Genomic DNA, 20,130 nt, shown 5'->3' on the forward strand with positions numbered 1-20,130 from the left:
TCGGGCTGGCCAATCGCCTTGCGACTCCCAGCCATTTTAACTTTGGGCATTCTCGGCAGCAGCAGAACCTAGTGAGGCCTATAGCGGCCTTCTCGGTTGAGGGCGGAAGCGACGACTGCGTGGTGCCGGCGGCGCCAGAAGAGAACTGGACTCACGTGGAAGTTGCGCCCAGGATGGTAGGAGTGATGTTTAAGCTCCTGTTTTGGAGGTCGGGGGCTCGCAGAGGCTGGGGATGTGGCCCGTGGGCTCGGGGCGGGTGTTTCCCGGGCCCGGTCTTGCGCGGCGAAAAAGGTTTGTCTGAGCGGATCTGCTGTTTTCCAGCTGCGCCGCGAAGCCCGCCTTCGCCGCGAGTACCTGTATCGCAAGGCCTGTGAGGAGGCTCGGCGAACGGCCCAGGAGAGGAAGGACAAGGTTCGGCGTGCGCTCGAGGGTACGTCTGTCCCCGCCCCCCAGTCACGGTAAAGACTCTTGGGCTTTCCTGTTAAAACCCAACGAGAAAAAGGCCAGTGGTGTCAAACGCTTTTAATTAGCATTTACTCGTGTTAGTATGGTGAGTATCTTTTCAAGTATTTACTGGTCATTTTCCTTTCCCGTTGGATCTTCCTGATGGGTTGCAAATGTCGCTTGCATGATGGTGTGAATTACTTGTCATTTATGCTGCAGTATCCAGATTTTACAACTTGCGTAGTCATTTTATTTACAGTGTCCAGGTCTTCCCAAATTTAAACGTTTCACGTGGTACTATATTTATTTCCCCTCTGTCGTTTTTATTCTTTCTACTTTTTTTCACTACAAGGTAACAAGAATATCTTATTGTCTTTTAGTGCTGTTATGAGTCCCTTGTATTTTAAAACTGTTCACTCGTGTAGAACTGAATTTTATTTGCGTTGTAAATTAGGAATTTAACTTTGCAATATTTTCCCCGCTTTCCATTTGCCGTACTAATGAAGAGCCTGTCACACATGCCTGATTGGAAATGCCGTATTTATCCGTATTTTGTTGGTTCTCATGTTGGTGGAGCTCTGTTTCCTACCTGATAGTACATCAACTCCATATCTATTTTAGATTCACTTTGATTTTCTTAGGTTTTAGATACTTAAAGTATATAAGGTATGTGTATGTAGTACTTATGCCAAGCATAAAATTAAACACCTGTGACCTATCTGCCCATGCTAAGAAATGAAAAATGATCAATATATTTAAATTCAGAAATAGTTCACCCAGCTTAGATAAACACAGTATTGAATATTGATTAAAAATGAACCATTTCCGGGGCCTCCCTGGTGGCGCAGTGGTTGAGAGTCCGCCTGCCGATGCAGGGGATACGGGTTCGTGCCCCGGTCTGGGAGGATCCCACATGCCGCGTAGCGGCTGGGCCTGTGAGCCATGGCCGCTGAGCTTGCGCGTCCGGCAACGGGAAAGGCCACGACAGTGAGAGGCCCACATATCGCAAAAAAAAAAAAAAAAAAAAATGAACCATTTCCTTGCTGTTCTTTTTGAGGATTATCATGCTTGTTTGTAATCTTAAATCATATGGTAGATTTTTAGTTGTAAAGGTAGTATTAGGTTGCGTGTATTCTTTTGCAGCTTTCTGTTTTGGTTCAGTGTTGTTTCTAAGATCCATTGAGTGTAGGTGGGGCTCCTGCAGGTTAATATTCCACAGGGTCTTTATCCATTTCCCTGTGGGTGGTGTTGAGCTTATTTTTAGTTTGGGGCAGGCCTGCTGCTGTGAACATTCTCTTCCATGTGCAAGAGTTTGTCCAGGGCATGTTGGAGGGACCTGCTGGGTTCAAGGGCATGCTCCAAAGTGGGCATGCCCACAGCCTAGCCCCTCTGCCAAGTCTTGCATTAGTTCACAGAGGAAACCTCTGACCCAGAGCATCACGATTAATGATTTTATTGTCAGAGGGTTTCAGGGTTTCTGGTCCACCTTTGTATAGAAAGAGCAGTTTCCATTTATTCTTTAAAAATTAATTGTTAGTTTTTTTCTAACTACAAAGGGAGTGCATACTTGTGATTAAGTATTTTAGAAACCCTTCAAGTCTTGAGACTCAGGAACCATAGTAAATGAAATCTCCTATAACCACTGTTAGCAGGTTGGCATGTAGCCAAAAATAGTTTCATCCCTCTCCCCCAGTTAAGTATCACCTCTCTGCTCAGAAAGGAGTAAAAGGGGTATTTTTCCATCAAGTTTGTTTAGTGTTGTATAAACTGAAGGCTCCATGCATGTGTCTCACTAGCCCCTCTGTCTTCCCTCTGCAGAGAACCGCCTGATTCCCACCGAGTTACGCAGGGAGGCTCTGGCCTTACAGTGTTCCCTGGAGTTTGACGATGCCGGCGGTGAAGGTGACCTTCCCTGACCCTGTGAGCCAGCCTCACTCCCTGCCATTGAGCCCACTGGCTTCCATGTCATTCCTCAGACACCTTGAAGAAAGGTTGTGCAGCTCCCACTCCTGAAACTGTCCCCCAGGTGCCCTCGTGGCTCTGGACAGATGACACCTCAGGGGACCTCTCCCTGAGTGCTCCCAATTCCATTTACACGACACAGTGTTACCCCACTTTCTGCTTTGCTTTGTCTGTTGGTTGTCCCCCTTACTAGGACGGTGGGCTCTGCTGGGGCAGAACAGTGTCCATTTTGTTCACTGCTGTGTCCTCAGCTATCAGCACTTCATTGGCACTCAGGTGTCTCATTCACTGCATTATTCAACAAATATGAAAGGAATCACAAACATTATAAATATTTGTTATGAGGGAATGGAGCCTGATACCTTTGGCCTTAACTGAATCTGGACTTGTGCTAACGTGGTAGCTACTAGCTCCATGTGATTACTACAACTTCAATGAACTAAAATTAAATCAAATACAAAGATTCAGTTCCTTGGTCACACTTGTGTTTGTAGCCAGTGTGGCTGGGGGCCACCCTGTTGGCCCAGAGCAGGTAGAGAGCCTTTCCATCCTTGAAGGTATCATCAGTGCTGTTCTAGGTGGATTTGGCCACCCCAAGTTAGCATTTCACTTCTCTAGACAACGTCATGTTCTTGCGCCTCACACTCCTAACAGGTGTGACCAGCCACATGGATGATGAGTATCGATGGGCAGGGGTTGAGGATCCCAAGGTCATGATCACTACTTCCCGAGATCCCAGTTCCCGCCTCAAGATGTTTGCAAAGGTACCAGTAGGTGGGAGTTAGTGGGAGATGCTCAGGCCCCAGGAGCCCCAGTCCTAACCAGAGGGAGTTCATATGCAGGAGCTAAAGTTGGTGTTCCCAGGCGCCCAGCGCATGAACCGTGGCCGGCATGAGGTTGGGGCGCTTGTGCGAGCCTGCAAAGCCAACGGGGTCACTGACCTGCTGGTTGTCCACGAGCATCGAGGCACACCTGGTAAGACTGAAGGGAGGGAACAGGGTGCTGCCATGATGGCTGGCTGGGAGCAGAGGGTCTCTGACGGCTTACCTGGCCCTGCCAGTGGGGCTCATTGTCAGCCACCTGCCCTTTGGCCCAACCGCGTACTTCACACTGTGCAACGTGGTCATGCGGCATGACATCCCCAACCTGGGCACCGCGTCGGAGGCCAAGCCTCACCTGATCATGCATGGCTTCTCCTCCCGCCTGGGTAAGCGGGTGAGTCTGAGGCCGTGGGGTGAGGGCTGGGGGCCTGGAGTGCCAGGCTGGGCATTTGCCACTTTTCTTCCTTCTGCCCCAGGTCTCTGACATACTCCGCTACCTGTTCCCTGTGCCCAAAGATGATAGCCGCCGGGTCATCACCTTCGCCAACCAGGACGACTACATCTCCTTCCGGTGGGTCAGTGGGCTGGGCCCGAATGGGGTCCTGACCTTTGTGTCCCTGTGCTGTTTGTTGTTGACCCTGAAGCTGCTCCCTGCCTCTCTGCACTCCTGCCCTGCCCCCCTTGCCCCAGGCACCATGTGTACAAGAAGACCGACCACCGCAATGTGGAGCTGACTGAGGTTGGGCCTCGCTTTGAGCTGAAGTGTGAGTTTGGGGCTTTATCCCGTATCTGGTGGGGGGCGTGCTGGCTGTGTAAGTGACCATATCTCATCCCCCTTCGCCAGTGTACATGATCCGTCTGGGCACGCTGGAGCAGGAGGCCACAGCAGACGTGGAGTGGCGCTGGCACCCCTACACCAACACCGCGCACAAGAGGGTCTTCCTGAGTGCTGAGTGAGCCCACTCACCAGTCAGGATGTGGACCTGGACCCGGGAGCTGGGGAGAGGTCAGAATAAAGTCTGCTTGCCACAGCACCCTGCTAGCCTCTGAGTGGCCAGGACAGGGCTGTCAGGCTGAGCGTGAAGGATGTGGGGTCCCCTCAGCTGGGGACCTGATAGCTCTGGGACATTCTCAGGCCTGGTGCTGACATCATGTCTAGGACAAGGCAGGCCTGATGTGCTGGCTTGCCCCTGGGCCACAGAGGGTTTGGTGCTACCCTGGGAGATTTGGTGCTGCTCTCTGTCAGGGGCCTGTGACTTCGTCATCTGGGAGTGGGGATAATAATGTGAGCGCAGAAGTCTCACTTAGAGCAGGGCTTGGCGCTGGGGCCAGCTCTCAGCCAGAGACAGACAGAAAATAAACAAGAGGCAAACCATTTATTCACTTCATTGTGGCCTCCTTTGAGTGTAATTAAAGTTCCTCAGAGAACTCAGTGCACTTGGACTCACCAGCAGTGGAAAGCTTTATAATGACCATCTTTCCCTTTAAAGATCTCCTTAGGCTTTCCCTGGATTACCGAGGATATTTCTAGGTTATCTAGGATGTCTGGTATGTGTGGATTCACCACTCTTTGATGGTCACACACTCAAGTTGTTTCCTATTTTTACTACCACAAACATTGCTTCAAGAACATTGAACATACCTCTGTGCGTATTTATGCAAGTATATCTGATGAGTAAACTACTGCAAGTGGAATTGTGTCTTGAAAATGATTATAGATGCTGCAAAATTGTCCTCCAGGAGGCTGTCTCTCCCAGCCACTATCATCAGATCTGAGTGTTTCCTGTGTCCTTGTAGGCACTGTGAACTGTCAGACTTTGCATCTTGCCCGAGCTCTAGGTGCAAAATGGGTCCTCAGTTGAATTTGCATTTCTTTAATTATGACAGAGGTTATGCATCTTCAAATACTCAATGGCTATTAGTGTATGTGTATTCTCTGTGACCTGTTAGCTCTTTATAGAAACAGTTGTTCACCTCCATGTTGATTGATTGTTTTAAGTCTTTTAATTGTGGAAAATTCCAAACATAAGAGCTGAGAGGACTGTACAGTGAGTCCATGAGCTCATCTCAATGTTGACCAGTCTGGTTTCCTTCACAGCCCCACCTACTCCCTTTATCCACTCCATTCGTTTATTTTGAAGCAAATCCCAGACACCATATCATTTCATCCATAAACATTTCCATATATCTCTGAAAGATAAGACTCAACAGGAATAACAATACCACTGTTGCACCTAAAAAATCAACAGTTATTCCGAATTCTACATGTTAATGTTCAGTTTTCCCTGATTACGTTATATTTGTTTGAACTAGGATCCAATTTAGGTCCATTCATTGCAAATGATTGACAAGTCTCTTTTAAAACAGCTTTATTGAGATATAATGCACATGTCCCACACAGTTCACCTGTTTAAAGTGTACAATTATTTTTTTATCACATTCACAGGGTTGTACAACCATCACCACAGTCTAACTTTAGAGCATTTTGTCACTCCTAAAAGAAACAACGTGCTCTTTAGCTGTCACTTCCCGTTCCTCTCCAACCATCTCCCAACTCCCAGCCCCTTGTAGCCAGTAATCTACTTTTGGTTTCTATAGACTTGCCTATTCTGGACATTCCATAGGAACTGTAATAGGGAAGAACCTTTTGTATTCTATTACAAGCTAATCACTAAAGGGATGTTGCCTATAAGCTTGAGTTATACATAATGGCTCATCTCTGGGAACCCCGCTTCCCAGGTAATGAGCTGAAATACCTTTGTTTAACTCACAGGAAACATCCTGACCAGGTCCACCTGTAAATGACTGCAGGGAGGAAGAAATTAACACATCCTCTCCAGAGGCCGATGGGAACCAGGAAGTGTTTGATTTTACTTCCTCCTCTTAGTATAAAAGGAGCCTGAATTCTAACTCAGGCAAGATATTTCTTTGGGGCACGAGCCCACCATCTTCTCGGTTTGCTGGCTTTGCAAATAAAGTCTTCTTGTCCCAACAACTCGTCTCTCGATTATTGGCCTGTCGTGCGGCGAGCAGTATGAGCTTCAACTTGGTAACGGAACGGAATCATACGATATGTGCTGTTATTTAGCATTGTTTTCAAAATTTATCCGTGTTGTAGCATGTGTCGGTACTTTATTCCTTTTTTTATTGCTAAACAGTATTCTGTTGCATGTGTATACCTTATTTATCCATCAGTTTATGAAATTTTGTTTTTCACTTTTTTTGGGCTGTTTTGATAATGCTGTTATGAGCAACTGTGTATAAATTCTAAGTCTCTTTTATCCTATAGAATTCTCTCTTTTTAATTTTCTTTGTAATTTATTCAGTTAGGAAATTGGTTTGTCTTGTGGAGTTTCCAGAGTCTGGAACAAAAGCCCTCCCAAAGGCAGTTACCTCCAATCACTGGTGGATGCAAGCTGCCACTTGTAACTGGAGAGGCTGGCATTTTTCCTTTTTTGCCAAATGCCAGACTTGTAGGTGGGCCAACAGGTCAGCCCACACCCAATCCAAAAGTTCGTAACAGAGTGGAGCAGTGGGAGAATTTTTTCAAATTTTTTGTTCCCTTTTGTGGCCTAGCAAAAAAGGAAGTCAGAAGAACTGTTCAATAGGGATGTCAGTAGTCTCAGACTATCCCCGCATAGGCCTTCTAGGTGAGGGTGGTGTCTGCCAGGTTTCTCCACTGTTTAAAAAGTTACTATTTCCCCTTTGCAACATCAGCGCAGGGTGGGTTCTTCACAGTATTGCAAAAGCTTCTCTGAGTACTTTCCAGCACCCTGTTCACTTGGCTGTGTTGGGTGGCCTAGCACTCTGAGCTGGGAAGCAGGTGGCAGAGTGGCATGTGGGCGCTGGGGTGCTCAGGATCTTCAGGACAGTGCCAGCTGCTCCCACTGCTTGGGACTGCCGCCAGTAGGGTGCGCAAGAGGGCCAGCAGCAGCAGTGAGTCCCACTGCAGGAACACAGCTTGCAGTTCTCTGGGACAACGGAGAGGGGTGAGCCAGGGCTGCTGGTGGAGGTCTTGGGGGTCTTTCCATCCGCTACACCCAGCCTGAGCTGAGCAGAGGGCAAGCCAGGAGAATTTGGATGTTGGAGAGACATGGAGGGATGGTCAGTGTCAGGATGGCGGTCCGGTTAAACAAGAGGAGGGTGTGTAGTAGGAGGTGGACGTGCAGCTAGAAAGACAGACACCCAACCCTGGTGGAAGCATGGCAGGTGGACTAAAGTCTCAGCCACTCTGTTCACAGGCCAGATAGGCAGAAAGATTCCCAAACAGGCAGGCAAACAGACACATAGATCCCTGGCAAGACAGACTTCTAGATAGAGTCCCAGGGAGAGAGAGACTGCAGCAGGACAGCCAGACAAATGGACAGATTATTGGACAGGTGGGAAGGTGCTCAGCCAGGCATCCAGAAAGACCTGTGTCCAGACACCTGGACCCCCCTCCCACCCCACTTCCAGCCAACCAAAAGACAGAATTCCTCAAGGACAGAGCCCCACAATTGTACAGAGAGACAGTTAACTCAATGGAGAGACAGTCCACTACCCAGTCAACTAGCCAGCCAGACCTTCAGCTTGACAGACTTACTCTGCCAGTAGGACCCAGCCTATGAGAAAGGCAGGTAGGTCCTCAGGATAGACAGATGTCTCCTAAGCCAGGGGGACAGATAGACATATACACCCCACCCTGTCAGACAAATAGACCCTCAGCCCCTAGTGGAACAGAAGATCCCAGAGTGGCAGAACCCAGTTGCTGGGTTAGCTGCCCTGCCTCCCAGTCATCACCATAGGTGATATGGATGGCTCACTGACCCTCAATGTTGCCTCTGCTCCCCAGGTAGCACTGGTTTCCAGTGATCATTGACATCCAATGACATTCACTACCAGCAGGGTCCATAAAGCCCTTTCTTGATCCCACAGTGGCTGTTCCCCCTTTGCTCTGGTATCCACTATACCCAAATGACTGCCATTAGTATCCATGATTACTCAGGGACGCAAGAGTCTCTGTGACTCCTCCAGTGGGCCTCCATATTTTCTCAAAGTTCACTGATACTTCTGTATCCTGCCACCCTGAGTCTCCAAGAACCCATGACCATCCAAGAAATCTCAGTGATTCCACTGACATTCACTATTGAGCCCTGGTTAGTGGCCCTCAATGACCTTCCCTGACTCTTTTGACCCCTCAGTTATTTAGTAAACTAACATTCCAAGTCCCATGGCTCCTCAGTTACTTTCAGTCTCTCACTGACCTCCCAGTGACTGCCACTGACATCTACTGACAGTCTCCATGAACATCCAAGGAACTCTCACTGGCCTCCAATGAATTCACTATCAATGTCCATCCTCAGTGATCACTGCTGACCACCTTTGAACTCTCAAAGATGACAGTGATAAACACTGAGTCAACAGTGACTCCTACTGACCCCTCAATAAGTGAAACATCCCCACTAACTGGCTTTTTGACCTCTCAGTCACTTAAACTGGGGTCAGCAACCCACAGCCTGCAGGACACACATACACAAATCGTGACACATGAACTTAAAATTTAAAGTCCACAAAGTTTGGGACACAGCCATGCTCATTCCTTTACATGTTGCCCATGGTTGCTTTCACCCTGCATAGCGGAATTGAGTAGCTGGGACAAGGACCAGAGACCCAAGCCCTTTAAGAAACAGTTTGCCTGTTCTTGACTTAACACTGATGAATTAGGTCCTCACTCCTCACCCCCGAGGTGAAGGATGGGCTAGCCCATCTACACTGGCCAATCCTCGGCAGGGGCTGTAGGCTCCTCTCTGCTCTCTCCAGCCTCCCCTTGGTGGCCCTGGGAGCTGGGACAGCAGCTGTCCTCCAGTCTTCTCCACATTTTCTGAAAACAAGAGTGTGGGGACGAAAGAAAATAAGCCCCTTAAAAGCACTGAGAACACCTAGTCCCTTGGAACCCACTCCCAGAGCCTCGATTCTCAGTGTCCCAGAAGGTTTATGCGGGTTGAAATTCTCAAATTAGGACTGGATGCTGGCGCCCCCAGTTCATCCTAGCCCGGCCCAGAAAAAGAAGGAACCTTAGGAAATACACGGATTCAGTCTTTCTCACAGCCCAGGTGCCCGGGTATCCTTTTCCCCCGCGGCTACCTCCCCCGACCTCCCTCGGACCCCGCCGAAGCGCAAAGCGCGGGATGGTCCCCACCCGGGGTCCCCCAGGCAGGAGTTGCAGCTCGGTCTCGGCGACCGTCTTTACTCACAGCTGCCACGCCACCCCGGCTCAGATCCGGACACAGCCTAGCTCCCAGAAGACAGAGCCGGCGAGACCGGGCGAGGGCGTGCAGCCATCCGCCCTGCCCGGGCGCGGACCCCGGGTCCAAGAGAGAGGAAGTGGCCATGGGACCGTGCGGACTCAGCCAGCTCACGCGGAGGCCATGAAAAAGGGAAGAGCCACCGCAGGATCCACGTCCCTGGCCCAGCCCGGGTGAACCAAGCGCTCAGGCAGCCGCCCGGGTCCGGGAGCCTGTAGGCGAGGCTGGGGCGGGCTCTGAGTGTCATTGGCCAAGGGGGGCGCCCTGTCCGCCGCTGCGCACTTCCATTGGCTGGCGAGATCTGAGGCGGGGCCTCGGCAGCCTCCCACGGAGTCTACACTAGGTGGGAGCGCGGAGCGCTACAGGTGGCCTGGGCGTCGCTGGCAGCGCCATGAGCCGCAGCTTGCACGCGGCGCGGAGCTTCTTGGAGCAACTGGAGGCACGGGGCGGCCGGGAGGGGGCGGTCCTCGCCTACGAGTTCAGCGTGAGTGGCCGAGTTGGCCGGCAGCGCGCCGCGCTTCGGCTCCTTGCCCTGGACGGTCCAGACGTTTGTTCTCCTGTGCGCCCTGCTGCGCTTTGCCTCTCTCTCTCTCTGTCTCTCTCTCTCTCTGTCTCTCTCTTTGTCTGTGTCTCTGTCTCTCTGTCTCTGTCTCTCTCTCTGTCTCTCTCTATCTCTGTCTCTCGGCCTCCAGGGGCGTCTCCTCGCCTCGAGATCTCTCTGTTTTTCTCTCCCCAGCACCTCTCTCTGTCGCACTCTCTCCCTGTCTGTCTTCACCCTCTGCCAGTAGGGTCCCAGAGGGCGATGTCCACGGCCGGGTCGGGCGGGGCCGCACACGCCTTCGGGTCCCTGCGCCCTTGCCGCGCTCCCAGAATCGTCCGGTTGCTGAGCAGGGCGGGCGCTCACCTGGGCTGGACACGCGACGCCCGGCCGCTCCAGGCGACCAGGCAGTCACTCTTGTGGTCCTGGGGAGGAAGGGGCTGGGGAAAGGGGAACCAAGAGGCCCCGCTGCGGCGAGGGTGTGGACGCCGGCTCTAATAGGCGCTGTGGCCAGGGGCGCTTTATCCGGTCCCTCTGGCCTCAGTTTCTCCTTGGATGAAATGAGGACATTGATGACTCAACTGGCCTGAGGATTAAAATAACCGGTGTGGGTAAAAACCGCTTAGCACATCTTGAGCTCTCACTTTGTAGGCGCCTTTGTCACTAGTTATAAATATTCTAAACTTTACAATGGGGTAGTGCAAGCCGTATGTAAAGAATGCTAACGCAGCAGCGTCGTAGGCATCGCATCTACATGTACTGAGGTATTTTAAATATAATAACATGGAAACGTGCTATGCAAATATGTAAATACAATATATGGTGACATCTCAAATTTAGAAATAAGTTTGGTAAATATATGTATGTATCTAATAAACTACTATATATCGTTGAGTACAATATAGATAACAGAAACATTTATGAAATAATTTGATTAATAAATAGAAAATATATAGTGAATAGGTATAAATATGATTGTAAACTATAATTTACACAATAACAACATTAGTTAACTTCTTAAAACAGTAGATTACACATAAATACAACATAGAATTATAATTTATCAAATAAGCAGTTATTGAAGTTCCTAAGTAATAAAATATGTAACAAATAGATAAAAGAAGTTTAAGATAAATCTAAATTTACACAAATATAAAAATAAATATCATATATAAGAAATGCATAATAAATGCAAAATATATAATTTATTCAATATGAAAATGTACATAATAAATGTAAACATAATATCCAGGTAGTACATGACATCATGTCCATCCAGGTCTGGGTCCAGTCTGGGACAGTAAGCAGTGCCAGCTGCTGGAGGCCACCCTCCTGCAGGCAGCCTCCTGTACTCACAGGAGTCTTTGGGCCTCTCTAGGCCTTGGTTTCCTCATCTATATAGTAAAAATATTAATAGTGGTACCCACTACACTAATGTGTCCACGAGGATGTAAATGACTTGATGGGCATAAGAACACTTAGAATGGTGGCTTGCACTCATCAGGGGGCTTGGTAGGTGTTACTTATTATCATCATGATTATGAATACTTGATGATGGTAATGCTATTCACTAATTATAATAATGGAACAGTAGTAAAGCACCTATAGTATCTAGTTACATAAGTAATGTTATACATTATAATTCATATGCATTGTATATTGTCTTATATATTGTGTATCACCATGTTTGTTATTTTAAATGCATAATATATTACAATTATTGTTCACAGTACAATGTAAATACACATTGAGTGTACAGGGGGTAGATGCTCAGAGGTCTGAGTTCAATGCTCACTCACTCACTGTGCCACTTCCTGGGTGGGACTTTCAGCAAGTCACTCAAACATGTGGTGCCTCAGCTTTCTCACCGGCGTGATGGGGACGTCAATAATAGTACCCACTTTGGAGGGACCTTGCAGGTGGTTCAATGCCCTCACACAGAGCCTGGCACAGAGAAGGCACTCTGAGTCGCTACTATTATGGAATCATAATTAGCAGGCCCTGTGCTCTCTGGGCACTGCACTCACCTCTCACAGGCCACGTGCTGTGTATCCCTGTGAGAGTCTCAGTGTCCCAGGACCCTGACCTGGCTCTTCTCTTGCTCTTTCCTCCCTCCCCCGGGTCTTCTTTCTGTCCTCCCACCAGGACATCCGGGCCCGCTCAGCCTCCTGGAAGACAGACAGCGTGTGTTCCACTGAGGCCGGCAGTCGACCAGAAAATGTGAGGAAGAACCGCTACAAAGATGTGCTGCCATGTAAGTTGGGGGTGGGAGTGGGGGCCTTTTGGAGGGAGTCGGTGCTGCTTTGCATGCCTGCACCCCGAGGCAGTGCAGGCGTTAGCCCGAATCCCCGTGCCACCACTGGGCCCCCAGAACTCTCCCTCCCAGGGCCTTGCTGCGGCTGCATTTCTCCCCAGCAGTCTGCGAGTGCACCTCGATGGGATCCCTGCTAGGTATGCTGTCCCCTGCTGGCTTTCATCTGGGAGGCCGTCAAGGCCCCTGTCACCCACAAACTCCACGTTTCTCACCTCTCCCGCTGGCAGACGATAAGACACGAGTGATCCTTTCCCTGCTCCAGGAAGAGGGACATGGAGACTACATCAATGGCAACTTCATCAGGGTCAGGCTGGGCGTTAGGGAAGGGGCAGAGGTGGTGGAGGGGACAGCGGGATCTCCATAGTGAACTTAGCCTTTACCAGGGCACAGATGGAAGCCAGGCCTACATCGCCATGCAAGGACCCCTGCCTCACACCTTGCTAGACTTCTGGCGCCTGCTCTGGGAGTTTGGGGTCAAGGTCAGCTTTGGGGGAGGGGGAGGTATGGCCAACATTCTGGGTCCTCCCTTGGTCCTGATAACCACACCCCCTAAACCAAATCTGCTCCCTTTCCCCTTCCCCCTCTTGTCTAGGTGGTCCTGATGGCCTGTCGGGAGATGGAAAATGGACAGGTAGGTGTCCTCAGCCCCTAGAGTGCCTATCCTTGTGCAGAGAGGAGACAGGAGAAATCTTGCTAGCTCTTCCCTGATGCCATGACTCAATGGCCCAGTTCTTGGTGTGACCTTCACTGTACCTCTGCTAAACCCACTATTACTATCTTTAATTTTTTTGTTGATCTTATACCTTTTATTCATGGGGCTCAACCCCTCTCCTGCTGGTCTTCCCGCCCCATTCCATACCATAGACCATAAGGCCCTATAACTGTGGCTTCCCCAGTACAGCTCTGATCTCTCTTTCCACCTTTCTCCCCCTTATTCACTCCACTCCAACCACCCTGGCCTTTGTTCTGCCTCGGGTCCTATGCATTGTTCCCACTGCCTGGGACATTTCCCCTTGGCCTGCTCCATCACCACCTTCAGGTCTTGGCTCAGATGCTACTTCCTCAATGAGATCTTCCTGGATCTCACCCATTTGGAACTCCAAGCGCTCTCGCTCTCCTTCCCTTGTCCTACTTTCATTTTTTTCTTCACAGTTCTTACCAACTTCTAACATACAAGATAATCTACAAATGTGTTATGTATATTGTTTATTCTGTCTCCCTGATAAAGAAGAAAAGTTCCATGAGGGCAGGGATCTTTGTTTTGCCCATTAACATAAATTAGTTACTCAAAGAATGTATGTCAACATTGAAGGCACATGGTTTCTGCATCCTGGCATGCTCCATGGACAGGACTGGGGGTGGGGTAAGTACTGCCCCAGGATGGCTGGCTGATCATGGAGTCTGTACAATCTGTAGTGATGTACCTTCTTCATTCCTAATTTTGATAGTTGGTCGTCTGTCTCTCTCTCTCTCTCCTACATTGGTCTGGCAAGAATAAAGACAAGCAAACTTTAGTTGTTGTACTAAATCTGTCCTTCTGCCTGTTTTTGTAAATAAAAATGTATAAGAACATAGCCACACTCATTTGTTTACATAGTGTGTATACCTGCTTTCATGCTACAATGGCCAAGTTCAGTAGTTGCAAGTTAAGTACATTGTATGGCTCACAAAGTCTAAGCTATTTATTACCTGGCCATTTATAGAAAGTTAGCCAATCTCTAGGCTAGAGGCTTATCAATTTTATTATTTTTTCAAAGAAGCAGCTTTGAGTTTTATTCACTTGCTCTGTTTTTTTTCATGTTTATTTCATTAATTTCTTCCCTTTATCATTTCCTTCCTTCTGGTTTAGGTTTAACTTGCTCTTTTTTTTTCTAGTTCCTTAAGCTTAGATAATAGATTTGTGATTTTTTTCACATATAAGTATTTTTTAAAAATATTTATTTATTTTTTGGCTGCATGGGGTCTTAGTTGCGGCATTGGGGATCTTTTTGTTGCGGTGTGTGGGCTCTTAGTTGCGTTGCGCAAGCTTCTCTCTAGTTGTGGTGTGCAGGCTCAGTAGTTGCGGCGTGCGGACTCTGGAGCATGTGGGCTCTGTAGTTGTGGCGCACGGGCTCCAAAGTGCGTGGGCTGTAGTTGTGGCACATGGGCTCTCTAGTTGCAGTACGTGGGCTCTCTAGTTGCAGCACATGGGCTTAGTTGCCCTGTGGCATGTGGGATTTTAGTTCACTGACCAGGGATCAAACCGGCATCCCCTGCACTGCAAAATGGATTCTTAACCACTGGACCACCAGGGAAGTCCCCACATATAAGTATTTAATGTCATTCATTTTTCTCTATGCACTGCTCTAGCTACATCTCACAAACTGGTATGTAGTGTCTTTTTTTTCAGTTAGCTCAAAATATTTTCTAATTTCCCTTGTGATTTCTTCTTTGACCAATGGTATTTGACCATGGCTGTGCTTAGATTCCAAATATTTGGGGGCTTTTCCATATATCTTCCTGTTATTAATTTTCAGTTCCATTGTGGTCAAAGTTCCATTGTGGCCATATGATTCAAATGTACTGAAACTTGTTTTGTGGCCATGAATATGATCTATCTTGGTAAATGTTTGCACTTGAAAAGAATGTGTATTCTGCTTTGTTGAGTGGAGTGTTCTATAAATATCAGTTAGGTCAAATTGATTGTGTCTTTTTGAAAGACACTTTAATATCTTCTATATCTTTACTGTATCTTCTATATCCTTACTGATTTCTTTTCTCTAAATATTCCATCAATTGCCAAGAGAGGAGTGTTGAAACCTCCAACTGTTCTATAACTGTGAATTAGGACAAGTTTCTCAATAGTATTATTCAAATCTTATTATTCTTACTGTTTTTTTTTCTTTTTGGGCACGTGGCATGTGGGATCATAGTTCCCCTGACCAGGGACCGAACCTGTGCCCACTGCACTGGAAGGGTGCCCCCTGCAGTGGAAGGGCAGAGTCTTAACCACTGGACTACCAGGGAAGTCCCTATTCTTACTTTTTTTCATCTACTTGTCCTATTATTTGCCGAAAGAGGAGTGTTGAAATCTCTAACTCTGATTTTAGATTTATCTATTTCTCCTTTCAGTTCTGTCAGTTTTTGCTTCAGATATTTTACAACTCTATAATTGAGTGCTTATACAGTTAGGATTATGTCTTCCTGATGAATCAATTCTGTTTTCAGGCTTCCCTGGTGGCACAGTGGTTGAGAGTCCGCCTGCCGATGCAGGGGACGTGGGTTCGTGCCCCGGTCCGGGAAGATCCCACATGCCTTGGAGCAGCTGGGCCCGTGGGCCATGGCTGCTGAGCCTGCGTGTCCGGAGCCTGTGCTCCGCAACGGGAGAGGCCACAACAGTCAGAGGACTGCGTACCGCAAAAACAAAAACAAAAACAATTCTGTTTTCAATATGTAATGTCCCTTTTATCTCTAAAAGGAAAAGGGTAATATCCCTTTCTCTGAAGTGTACTTTGATATTAATATAGCCATTTAAACTTCTTTAGATTAGAGTGTGCATGATATCTCTATTTTAATTCTTTTACTTTTTATCTGTGTTCATTTTTATTTATTTTATTTTATTTTATTATTTATTTTTTTGGCTGCACCGCAGGGCTTGCAGCCTCTTAGTTCCCTGAGCAGGGACTGAACCCATGCCCCCTGCAATGGACGTGCAGAGTCCTAACCACTGGACTTCCAGGGAATTCCCCATTTTTATTTTTAAACTGTGTTGCTTATAGCTGACATATTGTGGGTACTTTTTTATCCAGTCTGACAATCTCTGCCTTTTATTGGAGTATTTAGTCTATAATGTGTCAATAATGTGTCTAAATCTATGATTTTGCTATTTGTTCTCTATTTGTTCTACCTGTTCTTTATTCCTTTCTTATTTCCTGTCTTCTTTTTTACTGAGAATTTTTATGACTCTGTTTCACAGTCATTATTCACTTATTAGTTATATCTCTTTGTATTATGTGCTTGTGTGCTTAGTGGAATGTGTACTTATCACAGTCTATGTTCAAATAATATTATATCATTTCATGTAAAATGTGAGAACTTTACAACAGCATATTTCAATTTTCTCTTTCCATGCTTCAAGCTATTGTTGCCCTAGGTTTGATTCTAAACTTAAAATATACTACACAACACACTGCTATTATTTTTCCTACAGATTATCTTTAAAAAAAACAACTTTATTGAGATACAATTCATCCACCTAAAGTGTGCAATGCAATTGTTGTTAGTATATTCCTGAGTTATACAGTCATCGCCACAATGAATTTCAGAACCTTTTCATCACCCCATAAAGAAGCCCTGTATCTATTAGCAGTCATGCTGCATTTCCTACCAAACTCCACCCTAGGCAACTACTAATCTATTTTTGGTCTCTGTGGATTTGCCCCCTCTGGACTTTTCCTATAACTGGAATCATATGATATGTTGTCTTTCATGACTGGCTTCTTTGACTAAGGTTGTGTTTTAAGGCTAATGTATATTGTAGCATGCATCAATACTTCACCCGTTCTTATTGCTGAATAACATTCCATTGAATGGATCTACCACATTTTATATATCCATTAATCACTTTATAGAATTTGAGCTGTTTCCACTTTTTGGTGATTATGAATGTTGCTGCTATAAACATTCACGTGAAAGTTTTTGTGTAGAAGTATGTTTTCATTTCTCTTGGATATATACCTAGAAGTGGAATTGCTGGGTCGTATGGTAAACTCTATTTTTAACATTTTGAGGAACTGCCAAACTGTTTTCCACAGTGGCTATATCATTTTACATTTCAGCCAGCAACGTATGGAGGTTCCAGTTTCTCTACATTCTTACCAACACTTGTTATTGTCTGTCTTTTTCATTTTTGGTATCCTGTTGGATGTGAAGTTGTACTCATTGGGTCTTTTTTTTTTTTTTTTCAGTTGTGGTAAAATATACATAACATAAATTTTGCCATTTTAACGATCTCAAGTGTACAATTTTGGAACATTAAGTACAGTCACAGTGTTGCAAACCGTTACCACTGTCCAATTCCAGAACTTCTTCATCATCCCAAGCAGAAACTCTGTATCCATTTAACAGTTTCTTCCCATTTCCCCTTCCTGCAGCTGTTGGTAACCTTTATTCTACTTTCTGTCTCTATTAATTTGCCTCTTCTAGGTACCTCTTATCAGTGGAGTCATACAATACTTGTTCTTTCGTGTCTGACTTATTTCATTTATCAGGTTTTCAAGGTTCATCCATGTTGGAGAGTGTATCAGAATTTCATTCTTTTTAAGGCTGAATAACGTTTCATTGTATGTATGTACCACATTTTGTTTATCCATTCACCTATTGATGGACATTTGGGTTGTTTCTACCTTTTGGTTATTGTGATAGTGCTGCTATGAACATTAGTACGTAAGTATCTGTTTTGAGTCCTTGTTTTCAATTCTTTTGGGTAGTAGAATTAATTACTGGATCATATGGCAATTCTGTGTTTAATTTTGTTGTTGCTTTCCACAGTGGCTGGACCACCTTATATTCTCACCAGCAATGCACAAGTGTTCCATTTTTCCATACACTCACCAAGACATGTTATTTTCTGTTTTCACTTTTGTTTTTATTAGCCATCCTAATGGATGGGAAGTGGTATCTCATTGCAGTTTTGGTTTGCATTTGCCTAATGAGGTGGATTTGTGGATTTGGTTTGCATTTACCAAACATCTTTTCATGTGCTTATTTTTCCATTTGCATGTCTTCTTTGGAGAAATATTTGTTTCGGTCCTTTGCCCATTTTTTAATTGGGTTAGTTATCTTTTTATTATTGGGTTGTAAGAATTCTTCTGAATACAAGCCCCTTATCAGTATATGATTTAGAAATATTTTTTTCCATTGTGTGGGTGTCTTTTCATTTTTTTTATAGTGTCCTTTGAAGCACAAACGATTTTTAATTTTGAAGACTTCCAATCTATTGTTTTGATGTGCTTTTGATGTTGTATCTAATAAGTCATTGTCTAACCAAAGGTCAAAAAGATTTACTCCTATGTTTTCTTCTAAGTGTTTTATAGTTTTCTCTCTTATGTTTAGGTCTCTGATTCATTTTGAGTTAATTTTTGTATATGGTGTAAGACAGAGGTCCAAATTCATTCTTTTGTTTATAGATACCCAGTTGTCCTAGCACCATTTGTTAAAAAGACTGTGCTTTTCCCATTGAATGGTCTTGGTACTTTGTTGAAAATCAATTGAGTGTACACGTAAAGGTTTATTTCTGGACTCTCAATCCTATTCCATTGATCGACATGTCTATCTTTGTGCCAGTACTACACGGTATTGTAGGTTTGTGGTAAGTTTTGAAATCAGGAAGTGTGAGTCCTCCAAATTTGTTTTTCTTTTTTCAAGATTGTTTTGGCTATTCTGGGTCACTTGCCATGCAGAAAAGAGTTAACATAGCAGGCATAAATGCTTATGCTTAAAAAGAACTTCCTGCAAGGTTGGCTCTTGACTGGAAATTGGATTTCTAATAAGAGTGGCTCACCATGCCTAAACTGTTTATACAGACAGCGTGTCTATGTGACAGTAGGTTTATGTGAACATCTGCTTTCCCTCTGGGAGTCTGAAGTTTTGTCACATGCTAGTCAGAGGTGCCTACATACCACATAGAGTCCCCCAGTAAAAACCCTGGGCACTGAATTCCTAAATGTCCCTGTGGACATTTCACATGTGTGGTCACAACTCATTCTGGAGGAATTAAGCACATTCTATGTGACTCCACTGGGAGAAGACCCTTGGAAGCTGGCACCCTGTTTCCTGCAGACTTCACCCTGTGCGCCTTCTCCCTTTGCTGTTTTATCCTGTAACCTTTCATTGTGATAAATTGTAGCCACAAGTACAACTCTATGCTGAGTCCTGTGAGCCCTCCTATTGAGTCATCAAACCTGAGGGCAGTCTTGGGAATCCATAACACATTTATTAATGTTAACATATTGTTTATATATTAATGTTAAGATCAGCTTGCCCATATCTTCAAAAAGCCTTCTAGGATTCTGATAAGGATTTCATTGAATCTATCAATTCTGGGGGGGGGGGGAGGTATTGCAAATAATAGTTTTTTAAATATGAAAATACAGTTGATTTTTCTATATTGATTTTGTATCCTGCAACCTTGCCGAACTCACTTATTAGTTCTAATAGTGTGTGTGTGTGTGTGTGTGTGTGTGTGTGTGTGTGTGCACGTGCGCGCGCATTCTTTAGGGTTTTCTATATATAATATCATGCTATCTGCAAGTTGACATACTTTTGCTTCTTCCTTTCCAATCTGGGTAACCTCCCTTCCTTTCTTTCTTCTTCCTTCTCTCCCTATCTTTTTTTCTTTTCTTTTCTTTTCTATTCTTTCCTTTTTTCTCACTCTTGCTTCGTCCCTCCCACCTTCCCTCCTTTCCTTCCTTCATTTCTTTTTTCCTAATTGCACTGCCTACAACTTCCAGTACAAAAAAGTGCAAACATTCTTGTCTTGTTCCTGATCTTAACCACAAAACATTCAGTCTTTCACCATTAAGTATTAGGTTAGCTGTAGGTTTTGGTAGATATCTGTTGTTGTTGTTGTTGTTGTTGGCTTTGCTTTTTAAATCAAGATGGGGAATTTCCTTTCTATGTCTAGTTCCCTTCATATTTTTATATGCAAAGTTATTGGATTTTGTTCAGATTGTTTTTTCTGCATCTATTAAGTTGATCTTTTTTTTTTTTTTTTTTTTTTTTGGGGGT

At 45.6% G+C, this 20,130-nt stretch overlaps 2 protein-coding genes across 3 annotated transcripts in view; both read left to right on the forward strand.

The window, feature by feature from the left end:
- The first annotated feature begins 151 nt into the window (after window positions 1-151).
- On the forward strand, window positions 152-4,217 carry IMP4 (IMP U3 small nucleolar ribonucleoprotein 4). The gene is made up of 9 exons (XM_007463768.1): window positions 152-176; window positions 322-430; window positions 2,263-2,346; window positions 3,061-3,170; window positions 3,249-3,381; window positions 3,467-3,621; window positions 3,704-3,798; window positions 3,918-3,991; window positions 4,072-4,217. Exons 1-9 carry the CDS (start codon window positions 174-176, stop codon window positions 4,182-4,184), a joined length of 876 nt encoding a protein of 291 aa, XP_007463830.1. The 5' UTR covers window positions 152-173; the 3' UTR covers window positions 4,185-4,217.
- Window positions 4,218-9,882: 5,665 nt separating this feature from the next.
- PTPN18 (protein tyrosine phosphatase non-receptor type 18) overlaps window positions 9,883-20,130 on the forward strand; it is an 18,005-nt gene continuing 7,757 nt past the window's right edge. Inside the window, exons 1-5 of one of the 2 annotated variants that reach the window (XM_007463769.1) lie at window positions 9,883-9,995; window positions 12,195-12,303; window positions 12,591-12,667; window positions 12,747-12,842; window positions 12,956-12,994. In XM_007463769.1, the coding sequence (XP_007463831.1) occupies window positions 9,903-9,995; window positions 12,195-12,303; window positions 12,591-12,667; window positions 12,747-12,842; window positions 12,956-12,994 (414 nt within the window). In that variant the 5' untranslated portion in view covers window positions 9,883-9,902. The remainder of the gene's footprint in view (window positions 9,996-12,194; window positions 12,304-12,590; window positions 12,668-12,746; window positions 12,843-12,955; window positions 12,995-20,130) is intronic. The other variant, XM_007463770.1, reaches the window with a different exon arrangement.

The sequence above is a fragment of the Lipotes vexillifer genome, unplaced genomic scaffold (genome assembly GCF_000442215.2).
Source record: "Lipotes vexillifer unplaced genomic scaffold, Lipotes_vexillifer_v1.1 scaffold200, whole genome shotgun sequence".
Taxonomy (NCBI): Eukaryota; Metazoa; Chordata; class Mammalia; order Artiodactyla; family Lipotidae; genus Lipotes; species Lipotes vexillifer.

Bases quoted from the DNA above. Each gene is read 5' to 3' on its own strand.
- IMP4 (XM_007463768.1), top strand. The intron at 3,799-3,917 runs GTGGGTCAGTGG...CCCTTGCCCCAG, and splicing joins GACGACTACATCTCCTTCCG to GCACCATGTGTACAAGAAGA. The intron at 3,992-4,071 runs GTGAGTTTGGGG...CCCCTTCGCCAG, and splicing joins GCCTCGCTTTGAGCTGAAGT to TGTACATGATCCGTCTGGGC.